The sequence below is a fragment of the Passer montanus genome, unplaced genomic scaffold, assembly GCF_014805655.1.
Source record: "Passer montanus isolate IOZ18808 unplaced genomic scaffold, ASM1480565v1 scaffold81, whole genome shotgun sequence".
Taxonomy (NCBI): domain Eukaryota; kingdom Metazoa; phylum Chordata; class Aves; order Passeriformes; family Passeridae; genus Passer; species Passer montanus.
The window spans coordinates 3,145,415-3,167,699 of record NW_024373368.1 but is presented as its reverse complement, the minus strand read 5'-3'; the positions used below and the strand labels follow the sequence as shown (position 1 = coordinate 3,167,699).

Sequence of the window (22,285 nt, the reverse complement as noted above, 5' to 3'; positions counted from 1 at the left end):
AGTGAGGCCACTGTGGCACGTCCAGCAGCCCATCCCCTGGGCTGGGGCTGGCTCAGCTGCAGCTGGTGGCAGAGCTTACCCCAGAGGAGAAGATGGCCGGGTTGCCGCTCTCCAGCATGTCCTCCAGCTCCTCGCTGGTGGTGGTCCTGCCAGCTGCAAGCACACAACACAGGTCAGCCAAGAGCCCCCTGTCCCCACCACAGGTCCCACAGGCTCCAAGGTAATCCTCCCACGAGTGGAACAGAGCAAAGCTTTCAGCCCCAAGAGCACACAGAGCAGTTTGAGGGGCTGCCCTCTTAGAGCCTGGCTCTGACACCCCCTATGTTAAGGGCATCAAGCTGCCAGCTTGGCTCACTCACACTGGAATGCCCTTCTGGGCACACTGAGCATTCCTGCAGAGCAGGGAGCAGTGCTAAGGGACTGCTGCAGCCACGGTGTCTGTGAAGGAGGAGGGGTGGGGAAGAAGCCACACTCAGGTGTGTTCTGGACAATCCCTGTCCCAGCCAGTCTAACACCATGAGGACACTGGGCTCAGCTTTGGGCCCTGCTGTGTGTGACAGAAGCCAGGCTCTGTCCTTCCCCCTCCATGTCTCTGGGTGCCTCCAGCCTCATGGCTCCTCTAAAAACAATTCACCCACACCCGAAGAAAATTGTGATTCCTTCCCTTCCCCACCCCATGCAGCAGAGAGAGATTCTGATCCCTCCATGGGTGGCACTGATTCCTGCATAACTGCAGTGAATTTCTTGGGCTAGCAGCCATGTGGGACACAGGGAACTACAGCCAAACAGATGGAGATGCTGTCCAGTGGGATGGGGAGGGTGAGCAGGTCACCTGAGACATAGCAAGTGACACCCACTGGTGTGAACAGGGCAGTCAGGCAGGGACAGCTGATGAAGTGACTCCACCAAGCTTGATGGAACCAAAACCTGCAGAGCAGGGCTGGGGTCTGCAGATGCTCCCCTGTGACATGCTGCCTGCAGCCTGTGGTACTGAAAAGGACAGCAGCCTCCTCCAGGGCGAGTCCAGGGCACCTCAGAGAGGGGGAAATGGGGCAGAGCCAAGCACAGCTCTCAGACACATGGGCAGAGGCTGGAGCTCTGTGTGAGGCTGCTCTAGACAACTGTGACCTGGTAGTGACCCCAAAGCCCTGAGAAGCTGCTGGTTTGAGTCACAAAAACAACCTGAGGGGGCCACTGCCTCCTAACTGGGCTTCATCCTTTGTCTTCCTGGCCTGTCATCAGCTCCTCCACAGCAGTAAAATCAGCTCAGTGTTCTGAGTACCTGATTGATCTGCTGCTCACATTCCCACAGGGCCATGGCACAGCCAAAAATGGGAGTGAAAGGATGGAGAAAGGATGGAGCAAGGTAGCACTGAGGGAGAAGAGCCTGGGGGAACACTCCTGCCCCAAAATTCAGTGAAACACTGGAAAATCCTGAGCACTGGACCTGTGCCTCCCCAGAGAGCTCCAGAGTCCATCTGCCTCTTACTTGGCACCTCTAGCAATTGAAGTTTCTTGGGGAGAAGCAGCTCTGAAACAAGACAAGAAGCCCAGAGCATGGAGGAAACTGGAGGAGCAAACTCAGCCCTAAGCTGGCAGGGAGAGAAGGGTGAGAGACATTGCCCAGGTCACTGCAGAGCCACTGCAAATTTTGGGACAGGTGACCATGAAACCACTGAGGAGACTTCCCACCTCAAGGCACAGCCCTGTAGTGCCCAGCTGGACAGAGACCATCCCCATGGAGCAGCCCTGTCAGGGTGTGGGGGAAGCTCCCAGGGAAGCCTCTGGTGCCACAGCTCAGTCCCACAGCCCAGCTGACTCTGGATGCAGTTTGTCCAAGCCTGCAAGAGGATGTCTGTAAATAGGGAAGGGGGAAGGCAGCTCAGGGCTGGAGGAGCCCAGTGTGCCACGGCCAAAGCAGGGCTCAGCTGGCAGCATCCCCTGGCTGGCAGCATCCCTGCTCCCAGCAGCAGGGCACCTGCAGAGCCACAGCTGGGGCTCACACTGAGGACAAGGCACCTTTCCAAGGCTGGGATCCTCTGCCTGGAGCTGCCTTTTACACACTTACAGACACAAATCCATAGAGATTTGAATAATGCTGTCCTGCCCAGTCCTGTGTGTGAGGTGACAGGTACGAGTGAGTGGCACCCCTGGCTGTCACCAGCTCAGACAGGTCTGGCACTGCCCAGGCTGGCATCAGGATGAGGATTCAGCCACAGAACCCTGCACACCTCATGCCCTCAGAGCTGCTCCTGGGTGGGCAGTGTGATGCTGAGGTTACACAGCACAACCTGTGGCACACACAGACACAGCAGTGCCCACACAAGGAGAAGGGAACAGATCCTGAGAGGGCTGTGGGGAGCCCCAGGGGGTGGCTACAGCCCAGGGCAGTGACTCTGCATCACCAACTCTGCCACTGTCCTACTTGCACAGCCAGATGTGGTGAGGATGGAGAACCTTGCTGGTGCTGGGAGCCTGCCCAGAGCATCTGAGCAACTGAGAAGTTCCTGCTCCCATACTCTGAAAACCTGAGTGATTTTCTGGCTTTGCTGTCAGAGCTCCCAGCACTTTCTCTCTTTGGACTCCTCAGCAGGAAATGAGAGCTGAGGATGTTGTGGAGATCTGTGCAGTCACCACACCCCAGCTGAGCTCTGTCCCAAGGAGCCTGTGCAGGAGCAGCTGGGGCTGAAGGGACACCCCAGGCCAAGCAGAGCCCCTCTCCAGGCAGCACTCCTGGTAAAACATCCATAAGCTGTTCCTTTTGATGAGTCTTTTTGCCAGGAAATGTTTTCCACTGTCCTGATGGGGGAATCCAGCCTTGGCAGAGGGCTGTGCAGAGGGCTGTGTCCCTCCCAGCACAGCCCCATCCCAGCTCTGCACCTCCCCTGGAGCAATGAGAAATGCACTTATCTCCCACACTCCTCCACCCTGCAGGGAACAAGAGTCCCTTGCTGCCAGGGACACCTCCCCTGCACCACACACTGCTCCATGGGGACTCCTGAGCAGCCCTTTCCCAACCCCACCAGGCTCTGTCAGGCACTCACAGACTGGCAGGATGGACAGAGCAGACACAATAACAGTATATCTTCAGGATTTAAGCAGAGCAGCAGAGCCCTCCCAAAAATTCAGGAAGAAAACAAGAGGAAGGTTTCTTCCAGGTCTGCATCCAATCAAGGACAAGGCTGAGTCCTTCCAAACCTCCTCTCTCAGAGGGAGGCACAGGGATACCTTAAATTCCTGCTCACATGACCAGCCACTCCCCAGCTGTCACTGCAGGGTGGTGGTGGCTCAGGGATGAGTCAGGCAGCTGGAGCAGTGACACATCCTGCTCTACAGCAAACTGGCAAGCTCTTGTTGAGCCTCGTGTCAGTCAGCCTTCCCATGCAGCCCTGTTAGCATCAGACATCAGGAAGGCTAATCTGAACAAAGATCAGGGCTGTGTCTCCTTCCAGCCCTCCACAGAAATCCCCACAGCACCCAGACTCCCAGCACATTCCCACAGGTGACCACCAAGGACCCTAGGCTGACTCACAGATCTCCTGTCATTCACAGTAGGGAGTTGTTGGAGGAAAGAAAAAACATCCATTTGGTTGTTAGGAAAAAATAAAGGACTAAGTTCAGAGCCTTCCATTCTGAGCACAAACCCCACAGCATGTCTGAAAGTGAGATTATTTGTAAAAATCTCCTTTTATTCCCCTAAAGACATGGTTCTTCTTTGCTGGGAGACAACCCCTTGCTCTAAACTATCCAGGTACCACTGAGTGCCCAGAAGAACCACAAGGAAAGTGTTTTTATAGAGGCAGGACTGGACTGCTCCTCAGTGATGGGCTCAGAGGTCCTGGTGCCACAGTAGCATCACCTGGGTGAGGTGTCACCAGCCACAGAGGTGTCACCTGAGGTCCATCCTTGGCCACAGCATAATGGCTGCTAAGAGCCCTCAGTCCTGGGCCCAGAGAGGCAGCACTGAGGCTCCTGCTCCTCCTGTGCAAGGGAGACCATCAGGAGCAGGGAGTGCTCCCATCTCAAGAATTCCTTCCCTGTTTTCATGTTTAGCTTAGTTCATCCATGAAGAAGAGCACCCTGAGGAAGGACAAATACCCACAGAATCAGGAATTCCTGTGAGCTTCTTTAAATTACAAATTAGCTGCAAACACAGAAGGAATCGCTCTCCTTGTGATCCCTGTGCTCTCTCTGCAGCATTTTGGGATGCACTGTCAAGGTCCCACCCCATGTCCATCCCTCACAGGAGCCATGCTCCAGTGTCTCCCAGAGGCTCCTGTGCATCCTGGCTTTTCCTGGGCGTTCTGCCAGCTGTGGGAGCAGCTCTGATCCATTGGGAGCCAGTGCAGGACATGGTGAGCAGACAGACAGGTGTGCCAACCCTCTCCCTTGGACAGGCATCCCTTGAATGGGCTTGATAAGATCTTCTCAAACCCTCCTGGACTGAAAAATCCTCCTTGGTCATGGTGAGTTCCCAGCTTGCTTTGGAACCCCGTGTAGATTTGTTGGGGCCAATTGTTTTTTCCCCTTTGTCCCACCTCCACTTTTCCCCATAAAAACCCCTGCTTCTGCCCTGTTCAGGGGGGAGTTGCTGTCCCTGGCCTCCTTCACAAGGTGCTAGAATAAAGGAACTCTGTGGAATAACTACACAGTGCTCCTGTCTCTTTGTCCCTGGGCTGGCCAGGGTACACCTCGCAAGGCAGAGCTGAAATCATTGCTGAGAGCTGGAATCACTGCTGAGAGCTGAAATCCCTGCTAACAGCTGAAATCACTGACAGCTGAAATCATTGAGACCTGAAATCCCTGCTCAGAGCTGAAATCACTGAGAGCTGAAACCACTGCTGAGAGCTGAAATCACTGCTCAGAGCTGAGCTGCCTGCCCCTTGCTGAGGTTACTGAAGGGCTGCCTGAGACCCCTAGAAAGTTGTCTCTTGCAGGATTTCCCTCTGGGAAGGTCCAGGTCAAGCCATCAGACCCCGAGTGGCTACCCCAGCAGAGCCCAGCTGTGCCCCATGGCAGGGTTGCCCAGCCCTGCTCCATGGCAGGGTTACCCAGCCCTGCTCCATGGCAGGGATACCCAGCCGTGCTCCATGGCAGGGTTACCCAGCTGTGCCCCATGGCAGGGATACCCAGCCCTGCTCCATGGCAGGGTTACCCAGCCATGCCCCATGGCAGGATACCCAGCCCTGCTCCATGGCAGGGTTACCCAGCCCTGTTCCATGGCAGGATACCCAGCCCTGCTCCACGGCAGGGTTACCCAGCCCTGCTCCATGGCAGGGTTACCCAGCTGTGCTCCATGGCAGGGTTACCCAGCCCTGCTCCATGGCAGGGTTACCCAGCCCTGTGAGCTGGCCATGGCAGGGATACCCATCCACGGCAGGGTTACCCAGCCCTGCTCCATGGCAGGGATACCCAGCCCTGCTCCATGGCAGGGTTACCCAGCTGTGCTCCATGGCAGGGTTACCCAGCCCTGCTGCAGGGTACTCACTGATCTCCAGCTGCCTCTGGATCCTGCCCTTGCAGCGCTCCCGGTAGTCGGTCTGCGTGGCGTTGTACTCCGACATCACCTCCACGAACTTGCGGGACAGCGTGGAGTGCTGAGAGGGAACACAAGGGGACAGGAGCTCAGGGTGCCAGCAGAGACAGAGCCCTGCTGCCCCTGCAGCAGGGAAGCACCTCCTGCACCTCCAGCTGTAGCTGTGTTTCTCTTCACAGAAAAAAGCAAGGCACGACTTCCCAAAAATATTTCTGGGATTCACATCTCTAAACCTCAGAGAAAGAAAAAACATTTTTCTCATACATCATCCTTAAAAAAACCTAGAAAAATGAAGCAAAAAAACCACCACCTGCAAATTGTTTATACTTAACAAGTTATCACTTCCTTACAACTCCCTGAAAATTTTCACAAGCTGCTGTGACAAACGCTTGCTGTTTCTCTCTCTGTCCCACAGCATCCACATCCAACCACCCCAAAAGCATTTCCAGCCCAAATGCTGCTCCAGAGAGCATGACAGAGCACAAGGGGGGCAGGTGGCAGCAGGTGACACATCCCCAGGGCAGTGGACCAGAGGCATCCCTCATCCAGCCCTACCAAGCACAGCCTCCAGCCCTGAGGAGGTCCCCTGGGAGGCTGGCAGCACCTCCTTGCCCTGCTTGTGCCCAGAAACCTGGAGGCCACAGCAGTGCCCTGGGTTGGGCCCTGCCTGCCACTGCTGTACTGCTGGGACATGCCAGACCCTGCAGAGGCACAGCATGGACCCATGGGCATCACCCTGCACTGCTGGGGGCAACAGCACCCAGCCTGCTCAAAGGCACCATCACACAATAATCATTAGGGCTGGAAAAGACCTCCAAAATTGTCATGTCCCACCTTGTCACCCAGCCCAGAGCACTGAGGGCCACCTCCAGTTGTTCCTTCAACACCTCCAGGTAGGAGGTGTGAGGTGGGACTCCATCACCTCCCTGGGCTGCCTTCCCATGCCTGACCACCCTTTCCATGGGGAAATCCATCCTGATGCCCAGCCTGAACCCCCACTGGCACACCTTGGGGCTGTTTCCTCTTGTCTTGTCCCTGGGAGCAGAGCCTCACCCCCAGCTGGCTGCCCCCTCCTGTCAGGAGCTGTGGACAGCCAGAAGGTCCCTCCTGAGCCTCCTCTTCTCCAGACACAGCTCCCCCAGCTTCCTCATCAGATTCGTGCTCCAGACCCTTCTCCAGCTCCATTCCCGTCTCTGGGCACTCTCTGCACAGTGAGGGAATGTCAGACATGCCTGGCACCAGCAGCACTCAGATGTGTTGGAGAGAGCACAGGAGACACCTGCAGGGTCCTCTGCCACTGGCTCTGCTGCTGTTCTGAACCAGCAAGAGCACAGTATTCATGGAGAGCTCATCTTCTCCCTGCTCCAGCCAAACCTCACACCCACCAATGCCCCTGGCAGCTCCAGCTCCATCCCCTGCTCCAGAGGGGCTGGCCCAGAGCAAGGTCACAGCTCCCAAACAGCTCAAAACGTGATGTGCCATCCAAGTGAGTCTTCTGCTGCTCCAAAATTGTTTTTTCCTAAAATCCACCTCATTCTCATTCAGCTGAAAACTATCAACATATGTTGATCTGGAGCCAGAAATAGCCTGGGTGCTGAGTGACAGCCTTCCTGCTCACTAGCACACCATGCTACACCTCTCTTGCTTAAGAAATGACTTAACTCCGTGTTTACCTTCTCAGACTGTTATTTTATGTTCCTATGAGCATCCCACACGTCTATAATATGCATTTGATTTTTGAAGGAATAGGGAGTTTTGTGCAAAATCAGCTGGAAAAAAGCATTTTAAATGGCTTCCAGACATTACAGAAACCTACCTGAATATTCACAGCAAATAAAAAGCATATCAAAATGAACCTTGTGATTCAACTCCTTAAACAGAAAATATTAACTCAGGTTAGGAAAAGGATTTGTTTCACTCAGGTCTAGCACTCTTCACTTCCCAAACATGGACAAAGCAGCCCCAGCTGGATTTCCAAAGAGCTGATAAAAGCTCTAGGTATTCAGAGTGGGCTCTGAAAGCCCCCAAAAGCACACACACTGAAACTGGGGTCCTTGTCCTTCATGTGATTAATAGGAAGGTATTTTTAGGGTAATACAAAAAATTTATATTTATATATATAATATATACTTATATTTATATATAATATAAATATTATTATATCATTATATATATATATGATATTTTATATATTGTATAGAATAATTATATAAGATATAAAATATTTTTTTATATATAATATATAATATATACTTATATATGATATATACATATAGAACCCTGGAAAATACTGTTGAGACCTCTGGGAAGTTGCATCATTGGCTGCATTTCTGGACTGGGATGCCCTTAGGAGCTGTGGCCCCTGTGCCTGAGTCTGCTGCAGGCAGGTCCAGCTCTGATGAGACTGTTCTGGCTGGAGATGACCTCAGCAAAGCCACAACATAAGTGCATAATCCTAATGCTCAGCTACTCCAGGTTTACAACATGTTCACAAGGGGAATCAGCTCCTCACCCTCCTCTTACTCAGTGTTTTGCTAAGTGCAGCTCCATACAAACTGGAGAAGGCACAAAAACCTACAGAAACCCCAAGCTTCCTGCACCAGGCGTGTCTAAATCAGCTTTCCAGCCTGGCTCATCCCAAATCCACACAGAATGAGGGGAGGGAGGTGAGAGCAGGCCAGGCTTTGGGGACACACTGCCCAGGGGGCTGGACCTGCTCAGTGGCACTGCAGGAGGACAAAGGGGGTGGTGACCCCAGGTGGGGCACAGGCTGAAGAAGCAGGGTCTGGTCAGCTGGAGGTGACAGAGCTTAGAAAGGTCCTTTGGTCACAATGACCCAGAGGGAGCAAAAAAAGAAGCTGGAGCAAAACTCATCCTGGAAGTGCACAGGGGCAGGAAAGGAGATGAGGGACAAAGCTGGCACATGGAATTCCCATTAAGGGGGGGAAAATATTCATAAGAGTGGTCAAACACAGAACCAGGGCTCAGAGGACACCCATGGTCTGTGGTGTCTCCATCCCTCTGGATACTGGGGAGACAAACACCTGCAGGAGCCCAGAGTCAGGGACCAGCCAGGTCAGAAGCCAAAGCTCCACAGTGGAGCAGTGTCACACTGCCCACTCAGGGCTCTGTGCCATGGCCAGGAGGTGCCTCCCTGCCCCCAGGGAAATGCTAAGAAATGCCCAGATTGCAAGACTTCCCAACTCCCTGACTGAGGGAGTTTGGGTTTTTCAGCCTGGAGAAGAGAAGGCTCTGGGGGGACCTTAAAGTCACTTCAGTGCTGAAGGGGCTCCCAGAGAGCTGGAGAGGGACTTTGGACAAGGGCTTGGAGTGACAGCACAAGGGAGAATGGCTTCCCACTGCCAGAGGACAGGGTTAGATGGGATATTGGGAAGGAATTCTTCCCCACAAAGGTGCTGAGGCCCTGGCAGAGGGTGCCCAGAGCAGCTGTGGCTGCCCCATCCCTGCAAGTGCCCAAGGCCAGGCTGGATGGGGCTTGGAGCAGCCTGGGATAGCAGAAGGTGTCTCTGCCCTTGGCAGGGGGTTGGACTGGATCCCAAACCCATCCATAGCTTTATGATGGAGCAGAGCCCTGAATCCCACTCTCCACACAGGATGACACCTGAACCACAGAGTTCAACACAGACCAAACCTAAACCCTGCTCAAACCCACAGCCCTGGCTTATGCACGTCCCATCTGTGGCCACCTCGGTTTCCCCAGACACTGCTGAAGTAAAGCCTTGTCCTGACAAACAAGGGCACAGCCAATGCCAAGGGCCACAGCACTGACTGCCACCTCCCCTCCCTGCCACTGGCACTGCCCTGGGGTGACATCAGTTCTCGAGGGGCTCAGCACAGAGGACAGAGCAGAACCCCTCGGGGCTTCTCAGCACTGCTGTCAGCACACACACGTGTCTCCAGAGTGGGAAGGGAAGGTTTTTCATGGATGGGATCTGCTGACAGCCTGGCACTGTCCAGCTGCAACAGAGCTCTGTCCACCCTGGATCCCTTCTGGAAGGAACACAAGAGCTGCTCTGCATCACAACATGCTGCTGCACCATCCTTTGGCTCTGCCATGCCCCAGCAATTCCCTGCCCTGCCTGCCCTAGGGACAGGTGGGCCCTTCACCTCCCACAGCACTGCAGAGGATGGCTCCCTCACTGAGCTGGGACAGCATCTCCCTGCTGCTGCAGGCTGGGGGTTCCAGCTGGAGCTGCATGTGCAGGGCTGCTCCATCACCATCGCTGCCATGCTGATCTGGCACCAACTGTGATGGGAGAGCAGGCTCCCTGAGGGGCTCCCCAGGCTGAGGAGGAGATAAACCACAACAGATAAAACTGCAGAGCATGGAGGTATCAGGACTTTCTGTGTGTGCATAACCCCCTGTGAGAGGTACAGACCCACATCTGGATCCCAGCCCAGGTGATAAAGAGCACCACCAGCTGCTCTTGCTGCCTTTAGCCCCTAATGGTTTGTTAAAACACATTCCTGGCTGCAGAACAAGGCTCTGAGCTGCTCTGTCTTCACCACATCCCCAGTAGAGAGGACACAGCTCTGCAGTGATGCAAGCACAGATCCCAGGCTGGAGCAGTGGCTGCCACCCCCCAGGTGCTCTCTCACCAAAGCAGCACCAGAAAGCAGAAATTACACAGCAGCTCTGCGTGGCTGGGCAGGAGGACAGAGCTCCAGGCAGAGAAATCCCAAGCACAGGCCTCCTCTCCCAGCACTGCTGGGACCCCTCAGCTGCCTCTCCCCAGCCTCCTCCCTGGTGCAGGGGCTCACCTGAGTTTTCCTTATCCGCAGGTCGGCCGATGACCTGTTCAGCCCCTCCTCTTGTTCGATGCTCTGCTCGATGCCTGCACAGGGCACAAGGACACTTTAGTTTGTGCTGTCTGGAGAACAACCACAGGATCATCAAGGCTGTGAAAGACCTCCAAGATCATCAAACCCAACCTTCCACTGATTACCTCAAGCCCATTAAACCACTCTGCCAAGTGCCACAAGTACTCATTTTTGGAACACTTCCAGGGATGGTGACGCCACCGTTGTGGAGTGCCTGTTCCAGTGCTTAAAAGGAAAGGGATTGCTTGGCAAAGGGACTGTGAAACACTGGATCAAGGAGCAGCTGGTACTGGGCACTTCCCAAATCCTGACTCCACCATCCAGCCTGGCAGCAAAGCCCTGTTCCATGAGTGCAAAGCACCTGGTGCCTGGCCACTGGCTGTGATTTGGGGTTGAAAGGGCAGTACTGTCACCCCCAGGCTGCTGAGCCAGGATTTCCACATAAAATCAACGTGTGCTTAGGTCTGATTGCCAGTATTCAAACAAATTTGAGAGCTGATTCCACCAGAGAGCAGGAGGAGAAAATCCAGAGCTGAAGTGTCTGCAGAATACCAAACCTCAAAACTCCTCCAGGGAACCTAAAGCCAGCAGCTCCTCCAGCTGCCTGGAGTGGCACAGGGTGCACCCACCATGCTGGCAGGAGTGCCCTCACTGTGCTGAGCAGCCACGGAGCAGCACAGGGACCTGCCCCTTTCATTAGGAAGACAATTGACATGAATCCTTCACTGCCCAAAGCCTGAGAGCCACGGCAGGGAGGAGCACTGTCATGGTCCATGGCGCCGTGGGCAGGACCAGCAACCCTGCCCCATCCCTGGCAGTGCCCAAGGCCAGGTTAGACAAGGCTTGCAGCACCCTGGAGCAGTGGGAGGTGTCCCTGCCCATGGCAGGGGGTGAAATAAGATTACCTTTGAGACCTGTTCCAACCCAAACCATCCCATCACTCCAGGATTCTATGAAACCTGCTCCTCAAGACCAGCTCAGGACATGCTAATTCTAAGATTTAATTGCAGGGGCTTATAAAACTTGGAAGAAAGCTCCCATCAGCAGGTTGGCCAGTGTGCAGACACACATCTCCACCTAAACCAGCCATGTGAGCTGGTGACATCCCTGGAGTCTGGCTGAAGACCCCATTCCCAAACAACTGATGTCCCACAGCTCCCAGAGCCCAGCATTTCCATGCTGGAGCAGGTCCCTCAAGGCCAGCACAGGGCAGGTTCCTCCTGCAGCAGGGCTCACCCTCCAGCACAGCCCAGTGTATTTCAGCAGTGAAATACCCTGAGTGTACACTGAATAATTCCTGCACCCTCGTCACAGAGCACTCCCCACTCCCATGGAATGCTACTGGCAAACACTGGGCAGTTCTGATAACCAGCAAAATCACATTTTCCCAAGAAGCTTGTAATCAGAATTAGCCCCTGCATGAGTAATGTCTGGCCTGAAGAAGTCAGTTTGCTGTCAGCAGATGTTGTTTTTGATCAGTCCTGACTGTTTTCTGTCATTGATCATGCTGGCCATGAGGCAATTTGGGACAAAGCACAAGCACTAGTCATCTGCTGCTGCAGGTAAATATGACAGCAGAGAGGCTTTTCTGGAAGCAGGAAACAAAAGCCTGTCCTGCAATCCTTCAGGCTTTCAAAGTCCCTTAAAAACACTGAACAACACACTTATGGAAAAGGATTTTTGTTTTTTTAAGGCCAAACCCCATCACCAGGGATCCCAGTTTGTTCAGGGCCATAGGAATGGATCCCTTGGATTATGGAATAGATAAGACATCCATGGCTCTCCTTCCTGGCTCTAGTTGAGATCATGTGTTAGGAGGACAGAGGGAGCATGAGGTACAGGTCTCCTGGCCCACACGTGGGACATGGCCACACCAGTGGTGACCTAATAAAGGGCTCCAGGCATATCTGAGTCTTCCATGGCTGCCAGAATTCCACAAAACCCTGGGATTAGTGAGGACCCTGCTGCCTTGGGGGAAGCACCAGCTCCTCTCCCACCCTTCAGACACAGCCAGGCCTTCTGCACCAATGCCAACAAAAACCCCCGACTGATGTCCATGCCACCACAGGCAAATCCAAGGTGCCAGGGGTGACCTGCCTCCTGTCTCAGGGTGCTGCCATCCTCATGGACTCCCTCAGTCCCCTGGGGTCCACTCTTGCAATTCTGGGTTGTCTGAGTGCTCCAGCACAACCCTGACCATCAGTGGGTTGACAACCACCTTGTTCTCACACCTCAGAGACTGACTGACCTTCAATAGTGGACACTGAAGGTCACATCCTGCAGCACATCCCACAGCAGCCCCTCCTCACCCACCCAGACCTGAACAGAACCTTTGGCCACACTGGGGGTTTGCCCAGTGTCCAACCCCTGCCACAGGTGTGGCACAGGACCCACTCAGAGCCCACCAGCTGCTCCTGGCCCCATTCCCTCATTTCCATTCTGGGAATGGGGCACAAGGGGACAAATTCACCAAGGGCAGATAAAAGCATCAGGAGGGAACAGCAGAGAGGGAAGGTGATGCTGATCCCTGGGAGTATTTCCAGCATGGGACAAGAGTGCTCCAGGCAGAGCCCACAGCTCCATCCCAGGCTGTTTAGTTTAGTTTAGTTTAGTTTAGTTCAGTTTAGTTTAGTTTAGTTCAGTTTAGTTTAGTCATCACTCACTCTTTAGTTTGGAGCGCACTTTGTTCGCCGTCTTCTTGATGTCAGACATCAGCTCCTCCAGCTCCTCTTTCGTTTCTGGGGAGAGAGGAAAGAGCAAACATGGACGTGCTGCAGACACCACTAAAATCTGCTGCCCTGCAGAGTGCAGAGACCAGAGCTGTGAGCACTTCAACCCTCTAACTGGAAGAATTTCCAACCCCTGACTGAAAACACTCCCAATTCCCAGACTGGGAGCACTCCCACATGCAGACTGGGAAAACTTCCACCCCCAGGCTGGGAGCATTCCCACAATCCAGACTGGGAACACTTCCACCCCCAGGCTGGGAGCACTCCCACCCCCAGACTGGGAGCACTTCCACACCCCATGCTCTGTGCTGGACTCTCCTCACACTCCTGAGACCTCAGGCTGCTTCCAGCTCTGGGGCCCCAACACAAGAGTTAAACTGAACGAGATGAGGTCAGGTCAGAGATGGGGAGGAAATGTCAGACCGTGAGTGGGGTGAGCCCTGGCACAGGGTGCCCAGAGCAGCTGTGGCTGCCCCATCTCTGCAAGTGCCCAAGGCCTGGGGCTTGGAGCAATCAAGGTATCCCTCAAATTCCCTTCAGACCCAAAGCATCCTGTGACTCTGTGACCACATACAGCTCCTCTCCCACAACCAGCGTGCCCTGAAAGAAGGCAGGATTTGCAGAGGTGCCCCTCGCCAGTCTGTGCTTCAGGAACTGCCAGAGCCCCTGGGGCAGGGGCACAGCCCAGGCCCAGCTCCCTGGGACCCAACTGTGCTCTGCCAGTGCAGCTCTCCCTGCTGCCAGCCCAACACTCCCTCTTGATTTTGATGAGATCAAGACTTAATTAAATAAAACTTGGTTTAATAGAGCTGAGGCATATTGACTGACTCATGTCAATGGTTCTGATGCCAGCTGCCAGTCACAGGCATAATTAGAAAATCTTGATGATGGGAATGTTCTGGGGGAAGGTCCTCTCATTCTGGCAGCTGTACAAATTCCTATCCCTGAGCTACAAGCTTCAGCACTATTTGGAAAAGGAGAGAAGGAACACATCTGTGAAGTCCTTCACCCCAGGATATTTGCTGGAGAAGGGGCACAAATGCAGCAATAGGACATTTTCAGTTTAAGTTCTCATTTAAGCGACAAATTTTTTTTTTACCCATTCTTAAAGAAAAACTTGTAATAATAAGAAATAAAGAAATAATAAGAAATGGTAATGTGAAGAAATTTCTTGAAATAATTTGCAATAATAGGAAAGTAATAAAATAAGAAACTGTTATAATAAGAAATTAATAACTGTAATAACAAGGAATTAATAATTATTTATTAATACAGAAATTAACCAGCCTGGGCTGAGTGACTCCCTGCAGCCATCCAGGCTGGGTAAGCAGACAAGGACCAGGAGTACTGGAGACAAGAGGCTGCCATGGACATGGGATGGGCTGGGAGCTGGGATTGTTCACCTGGAAAGAGGAAAGCCAAGGGGGTCCCTACTGCTGTCTGAGACCACCCTGCAGCAGGGTGGAGAGCAGCTGGGGCCAGGTGTCCTGCTGGTACTTGCAGGTGACATTCAGCTTCCTACTGAAGCCTGGGGGTGCACAGGACTAGAACAAGCAGTGCTGGACCAAGCTGGGGCAAGGAAAATGCAAATTCGATATTAAGAAGAAAAACATCCATGACGGAGGTCAAACAGCAGATTCAGAGGCTGTGGGATGTCTGTGGGATGAAAATTCTGCACAAGGCTGGTGAAAGGCTGAGCACTGGACCTGCTGGAGGGGACTGGCCAAGGTCCCTTCCCACCCATAGCCACCCTCAATTCAATTCTACTGAACAATTTCTCATAACTCACTGCCATGTGCTTTCCCTTCTCCCTGTCAGTTCAGGCTGGGGGATCCCCCCATTCTGCTCTGAGACCTCAGCTGCAGAGCTGCTTCCAGCTCTGGAGACCCCAACCCAGGAGGGATGTGGAGCTGCTGCAGCAGGTGCAGAGGAGGGCACAGAGATGCTCTGAGGGCTGGAGCCCCTCTGCCCTGGAGCCAGGCTGGCAGAGCTGGGGGTGCTCACCTGGAGAGGAGAAGGCTCTGGGGACAAGGGATGGAGGGTCAGGACACAGGGAATGGCTTCCCACTGCCAGAGGCAGGGATAGATGGGATGTTGGGAAGAGGTTTCTCCCTGTGAGGGTGGGCAGGCCCTGGCACAGGGTGCCCAGAGCAGCTGGGGCTGCCCCACCCCTGGGGTGTCCAAAGACAGGTTGGACAGAGCTTGACCAACCTGGGACAGTGGAAGGTGTCCCTGCCCATGGCAGGGGTATGAGATGGGATGGGATGAGATGAGATATGAGATGAGATGAGATATGAGATGGTCTTTAAGGTCCATTATGAGCTGTGTAACACTCTGTGAAGCTACCACTGAGGACACACAGGACCATGCTGAGCACAGGCCTGTGCTGGCCCCTCAGGGAGCCAGCCAGGGCCACAGGACCACACTGAAGGAAGAGGGGACAAGGAACAAGGCTGGATGCCTTCCCTCAAAATATTTCCAACTGAGCAGCATGAAGAACACTCCTTCTGGCTTGATTTGAGTCACAGGCCGTGTGAGGATTGCTTGGCGGCCTGGCAGGCACAGGCTGCCCAGACAATTATTTTCACATGCACAGTGTCTGTTTAAGTGACTCACCCAGATTATTTAACCATTCACAGCCAGTGACACACAGCCACGGGAAGCTGCAGCACCACAACACTGCTGGCTATGGCCAGCATCCCTTCATGCCAGTGGCACTGGGGGCAGGTGGGATGTTTCAGAGTGTGAGCCAAGCTCCCCACATCCCACAGCTCTCCCAGGATGTCTGCTCCATTCCCACTGGCACTGAGCACAGCCAGAGCAGAGATGTCCATCCCCATGTGCCCAGTCTCTGCCAGGAGGGAGAAGGAGTCTTTGCTCCAAGGTTGAGTCTTGCACCCCTGAGAAGCCCCAGGGCCTGCTGTGACCTGCCTGGGAGGGAGCCCAGCAGTGCAGGGAGCAGGCAGGGGTGCAGGCAGGGGCAAAAACTCTTCCTCCTCCCTCTGCCAACAGCTCCTGGGGCTGTCTGACAGAGAGCAGACACAGCCCAGGCTGGTGACACCGCAGGCAGGCAGCAACAGGAAGGCAGGAGCAGGCAGGAGCAGGCAGGAACAGGCAGGAGCAGACAGGAGCAGACAGGAGCAGGCAGGAGCAGGCAGGAGAAGGCAGGAACAGGCAGGAGCAGGCAGGAGCAGAAGGGAGGAACAGGCACACAGGAAGGAGCAGGCAGGAGAAGGCAGGGAGGCAGGAGCACACAGGAGCAGGCAGGAGAGCAGGCAGGAGAGCAGGCAGGAGAGCAGGCAGGTGCTGGCAGGCACAGACCTCCACCCTTCACAGGTACTGTCACTCTATCTCTCTGGACATCATGGTGACAGTGACTTTGCTTACAAGGTGCTCAGCCCTTGACTCTTTGCTGGGACTAAGAAAGTTCACCTCGGCAACCTTCAAGTCTTTACTGACAACAACCAACCAAAATCCTCAAGAAAAGTGCAATTCCAAGCTAATTCCCAGCTGAGTTACCTGGCAAAGCTGGAAGGATCTTTTTGGCAAAGACTTAGCTCTTTCAATAAAAAATGAAAGAAGAATTGGGAACAGTTCTTTGAAGAAAATTAAAAAAAAAAAAAACAACAACAACCTTTCTTGTTTATCTAGGAACTTTCATTTTATGGAATGTTGGGTATTTTTTAAAGGTGAATGCAAAGAGGAAGCACAAACCTGAAAGCTCTACAAGGATCTGATCTCTGGGAGCAAATAATGAATCCTTCCGAGGAACTCTAGGGATTTGGAAAAAATATCTTCCATAGTGTTTCATGGCCTTAAAGCAACACAAATGAAATCTGTTTTAAAAGAACTAGAGATGAGATTGGCTAGAAAGGTCCTGAATGTAGGTCAGGGCAATCCCCAGTGCCAGCACAGACTGGGGGATGGATGGATGGATGGATGGATAGATGGATGGATGGATGGATGGATGGATGGATGGATGGAGAGCAGCTCTGTGCAGAAGGACTTTCTAGCTGAAGTCCCATTTGCCAAAAGAGATTTGGGACATCAGTGACCTCTGTGCAGTCCTTCAGTTCCCAAAGGCTGACATTTATTCTTGGAAACAGAGCTCAGAGTTTCACATTGCAACTTATTGATTCAAGCTGTGGGAAACAAGAACAAAAGCATCAGATGCTGACTCAACCCTTTCCTAATTGTCTAGAATTTTTTTCAACTCTGGCTAATAAAACACTTTGCAGCAGGTATGACAGAATAGAGAACAGGAAAGAACTGCTCCACCCCTGCTGCAAGCAGAGCCAGTCCTGTCCCACCCCTGCAGGAGCAACACAAGGAGTTTCAGCTGCCTGCCAAGCTGTAGAAACAGGTGGCAAGGCCATCCACCTGTCACTGCCAGGAGCAGGGCACAGGAGACAACCAGTACTGTCAGGAAGGAGCAGTACCCCAGGATTTTTAACTTCCTGCACGCCAGGAACAAATCCTGTTCAAGGTGCAGCAAGGAGAGACACAGCCAGGGTTCAAGGTCAGTGCAAAATGTCCAGGCTTTTACACAGGACCAGAACAGAGATGATGCACAGAAAGGTCTGAAAATCTTGTGGGATCCCCTGGGATGAAAGGCACACCCTGAAATACCCCTCATTCATCCACCTGGATGTGTTTTGGGGTGATCCAGAAGAGATTAAATTGTAGCTTTTGACTTTTTACTTCATTGAAAGGGAAGCAGGTGAGATCACAGAATCCTAGAATCACAGGGTGGTTTGGATTGGAAGGCACCTTGAAGATCATTCCAACACCCTGCCATGGGCAGGGACACTTTCAACTAAGCCAGGTTGCTCCAAACCCTGTCCAGCCAGCTTTTGGACACTTCCAGGGATGGGACATTTAAATTAGTTCCTATAACATAGTCATAGGGAATTAAATTCTGGTACCATCAGTGAAATTGCATTTATATAACAGCATTTGATACCAGTGGTGACGGATCCTGCTTCCCAAACTCTGGGCTCCCAGCATGATCCCCACAGGCTGCCAGGCCAGTCCAGACACTGGGAAGGATGGGCTCTGGGGCCCCTGGCTGGACACTGGGGGTTTTCCACCTATAACTGGGCTGGTAACACCAGAGTGGCCACGGGCATCCTCGTGTACCAAGCCCAGCTCAGCCCCTCCACAGCCTGCTGCTGACACAGCTGTCCTGAGCACCTTCAGGATGTTCTCCTTCTGTGGTCATCCTCCTCCGACTGCTCCTGCTGCTCCAAGCTGGCCTCAGAGCTGGGAAATGCCCACAGGAGGCCAATGTCAGGATGAAAGGATGGATGGATGGATGGATGGATGGATGGATGGATGGATGGATGGATGGATGGATGTGCTATGTGTTAACCACAGAGTCACTGACTCATCAGGGTTGGGAAAGATTCAAGATCATCAAGTCCAACCTTTGACCAAATACCACCATGCCCACTAAACCACGGCACCACACATCCAGCTGTTCACTGAACACCTCCAGGGCTGGTGACTCCACCACAGTCCTGTGACAAGACTTAACCACTCTTTCAGTGAGGAATTTTTTCCTAATATCCAATCTAAACCTCCCCTAGCACAACTTGAGGCTGTTCCCTCTTGTCCTGTCCCTTGTTCCCTGGGAGCTGAGCCTGACCCCACCTGGCTGTCCCTTCCTGTCAGGGAGTTGTGGGAGTGAGAAGGGCCCCCCTGAGCCCCCTTTGCTCCAGACTGAGCTCCCCCAGCTGCTCCTGGTGCTCCAGACCCTTCCCCAGCTCCATTCCCTTCTCTGGACACACTCCAGCCCCTCGATGTCTTTGCTGCAGTGAGAGGCCCAGAACTGGACACAGGATTAGTGCCCAGCACAGATGGATGGTGCCTGCCCTGGTACCAACACTGCTGCACCAACAGCTCCTTCTTGCTGGGTGTTTATGAGGGAATCACAGTGCTCACACCAAAGGACCTTGGTTTGGTGACAACCCCATGCAAGGGTGGCAGAGCAGAGCTGGTGCAGTGCCTTGCTCTGGTTTCTCTGTTTCCAGAGAAAGTTGGATCTCATTTTTTCCCCAATTAACAATAAAACACCAGTTTGTAAACAGTAAGGGATGAAGGAGAGCCATGTGTCAATGACATAATTAGTGCCTGTACACTGGCATGAGCTTGAACCCAACTCCTCTAATGATATGGCTCCCCAAAATCTGCCCATCCTGCCTGCAGAGGGCTCTTGGAGCCTCCTGCCTCAAACTCAGCAGCAAAGCCAGACCCACAGCTCATCTCCAGCATCCTCAGCCCAACACATCCCACACTGCCTTTCCAGCTCCACTGGAGCAGCTGTTGGGAAAGCAGGAGGGCACGGAGCTGGCAGGAAACAGCAAGGATCAACAGCTCAGAGCAGGGGGAGTTTGGGAGATCTTTTAATGAAAAGTAGGCAATGGCTCTGATGGAAGCCCTGATGGAAGCACAGGATCCAGTGAGGGCTGTGGGGGTGAGGGCAGGGGGCTGCATCCCCAGGACTCATCCCACCCTCAGGAGGGGCACCCAACTGAGACAGCAAAATTCATGCAATAAAAGGGCTGTGGATGGCTGCTCCCAGCTGCTGCAAACGTGCCCATCTGTCAGAGCTTCTCAGCCCTGAGCATCACCCCCAAAGTTGCTCTCCTGGAGCAATGAGCTGGCTGATGAGCAAACACTCCTTCCCTGTCCATGCCCTTCTTCTGTCTTCCTAGGGCTCTCCTCCAAGCCCTTCCATTCATCCTGTTAGCTCCAGGGCAGCACTGGGAAAACCAACCCCTCCACTGCCTGCTCCCACTCTGCTTGGAGCCACCCACAAACCCCTGGCAGCTCCAGGATGGACACAGGGCACTTGAGATGCAGGGTTGGAGCTCACATGGACCAAAGCTGCCCCAGCCCTCCCACAGCCACTGAGGGCACAGGTACCAACTAAAGCTCCTCAGCTCTATTTTTACAACACTGACTGCACTAAGGGTCTTGTCTTCCTTAGTTCTCCCAATCGAATCCCACTTTGAATACTCCACTATTTTACTCAGAAGCAAGGTCAGTTTAATCAGTCAATAATCACCCAGCTCATTCCCTCTCTTTAGAATCGATGCTCTTCTACCTCCCAAACTCCCAGTGCCCACTAGGTATGCCAGAAATTATTGGAAATCAACACTAATGGCAAAGGCACCATCTTACTCAGCTCCTGGAAAACTTCCCAATCAATACCTTCAGGCAGACTGAATCCAGCAGTGCCTATTTTTGGTATCAACTGTTTAGCAACAAACTGATTTACTGCTGGAATGTTGGAATTCAATCAGCATAAGATACATCGTGTATTTCCCAAAAAAAAGGGAAGTGTTTCCCTATGTTTGTGTCCTTTCTGCATTATTCTCCCACTTTCCTTTACTAATGCACCAAAATGGTTGAGAGGTTCTCCTCTTGTTTCAGCATCTCAAGAAAACTTCAGCTTGTCCTTCAGGCCACTGCTGGTGGGTTTTCTGGCACCCTGTGACTCCCAGCTCCAGTTTCTGTGACACTGGGAGAGGGTGGGAAAATATTCTCCTCCTCACCACGCATGGGAGAGCACAGGCAAATGGAAATCCATGGCAAGTGAAACTCCAGGAGTAGGAGGTACAGAGAAGTGTAAGAAACACTGAGGAGTGCAGGGAGGATAAAATGCTTTAAATTCATTCTGTGAGCACTTGATATCAAGGAACAAGCAGGACCATCCAGATGATTGATGTGACCTGCCCACAAAGAGTCCTTTTCCCAGGCTGTGACAAAGACATTTCATACTTCATCCAAACAATATCCAGATGATTGATGTGACCTGCCCACAAAGAGTCCTTCTCCCAGGCTGTGACAGACATTTCATTCTTCATGCAAACAAACTTTCCTCCAGGTCTGAGGAACACAAGCTAGGCTGAATTTGGGATCACAGACAAGCAATTGTAATTCTGTAGGGTTTGAAGTAGTCTCATAAACAGAGATGTCTAGTGCAGTATAATTCCTTTTTGTCCCAAGCTTTAATCACAGGATCATGGACTCACAGGGTGGTTTGGGTTGGAAGTGACCTTCAAAGATCATCTACCACAACCCCCTGCTGTGGGCAGGGACACCTTCCACTGGACCAGGTTGCTCCAAGCCTGGTCCAATCTGGCCTTGAACACTTCCAGGTTGGATGGGGCAACCACAGCTGCTCTGGGCACCCTGTGCCAGCCCCTCTGGGTCTGACATTTCCCCCCATGTCCAACCTCATTCATCCATCCATCCCCAGCCTGTCCTGGCACTGGTGATTGCCCCACCCCAGAAGCAGGACCTTGTTTTTGACCCAGTTCAACTCCATGAGGCTCTCATGCTTTTGGCACTTTATTCCTGTACTGCAGTATCCTGAGGCACTTCACCCATCCCTCCCCAGCTCCTAGGACACACCACAGCTCTTCCCAAAATCAGACAGAGCCCAAACGCTGGATTAAATGTTCCAGATGTGAGTCTGTGCCCATGAGGGGCCCCACGACTGAGCATCCCAAAACATGGGGCAGAAGTAGGGCCTGATGGAGGGACTGAGGAGGGAGGAAAGTCCTTCACCCCTGCACAAGGTGACACTCAGTGAGCCCACTTGGACAGAGACACAGGGCTCTGTGCAGAAAGGAGCCAGCTGGGGGATTGTGGAAAGGTTATTTTTAGAGTTGCATATTTCCATGATAAAGAGCAAGTATTACCTCTGGCTGAAAACTTTTTATAGCACTGGCAGAAAAAACTGACCAGAAGTAGTCCTACCTCCCAGAGCTTCAGCTGGGAGCGCCCTTGAGATGCTGCAGTTGGTACCCAAAGCAGTGAGTGTGAAATAAAGACTCAAAATGCACCCACAGACATCTGAACATGCCAAATCCAGATTTTTTTCCCTTAAAAAACAAAAAACAAAACAAACAAAAAAAAAACCCCAAAAGCAAACAAAAACAAAGCAAAAAAAACCCAACCAAAAAAAACCCAAAACCAAAAACAACCAAAAAAAACCCCAAAACAAACAACCCAAAAAAACCCCAAACCAAACCAAACCAAAAACGAGCATTATTTATGTTTTTAAACACTAACTAAGTGCAGGGAACTGTGTTATTTAATTCAAACTGTCAGGTCCCAGCGAGGACAACACACAGGCAGGTCGCAGTAGCTAGGAAGGGCTTTAAGG

General features: G+C 52.7%; 1 protein-coding gene across 1 annotated transcript in view; it reads right to left on the bottom strand.

The window, feature by feature from the left end:
• Positions 1-22,285, bottom strand: part of STX1A (syntaxin 1A) — a 72,004-nt gene that overhangs the window by 3,886 nt on the left and 45,833 nt on the right. The window contains exons 4-7 of the mRNA XM_039732890.1: positions 13,042-13,116; positions 10,319-10,392; positions 5,489-5,597; positions 80-153 (exon numbers count right to left, since the gene is read on the bottom strand). Coding sequence (XP_039588824.1) covers positions 80-153; positions 5,489-5,597; positions 10,319-10,392; positions 13,042-13,116 — 332 coding nt within the window. The remainder of the gene's footprint in view (positions 1-79; positions 154-5,488; positions 5,598-10,318; positions 10,393-13,041; positions 13,117-22,285) is intronic.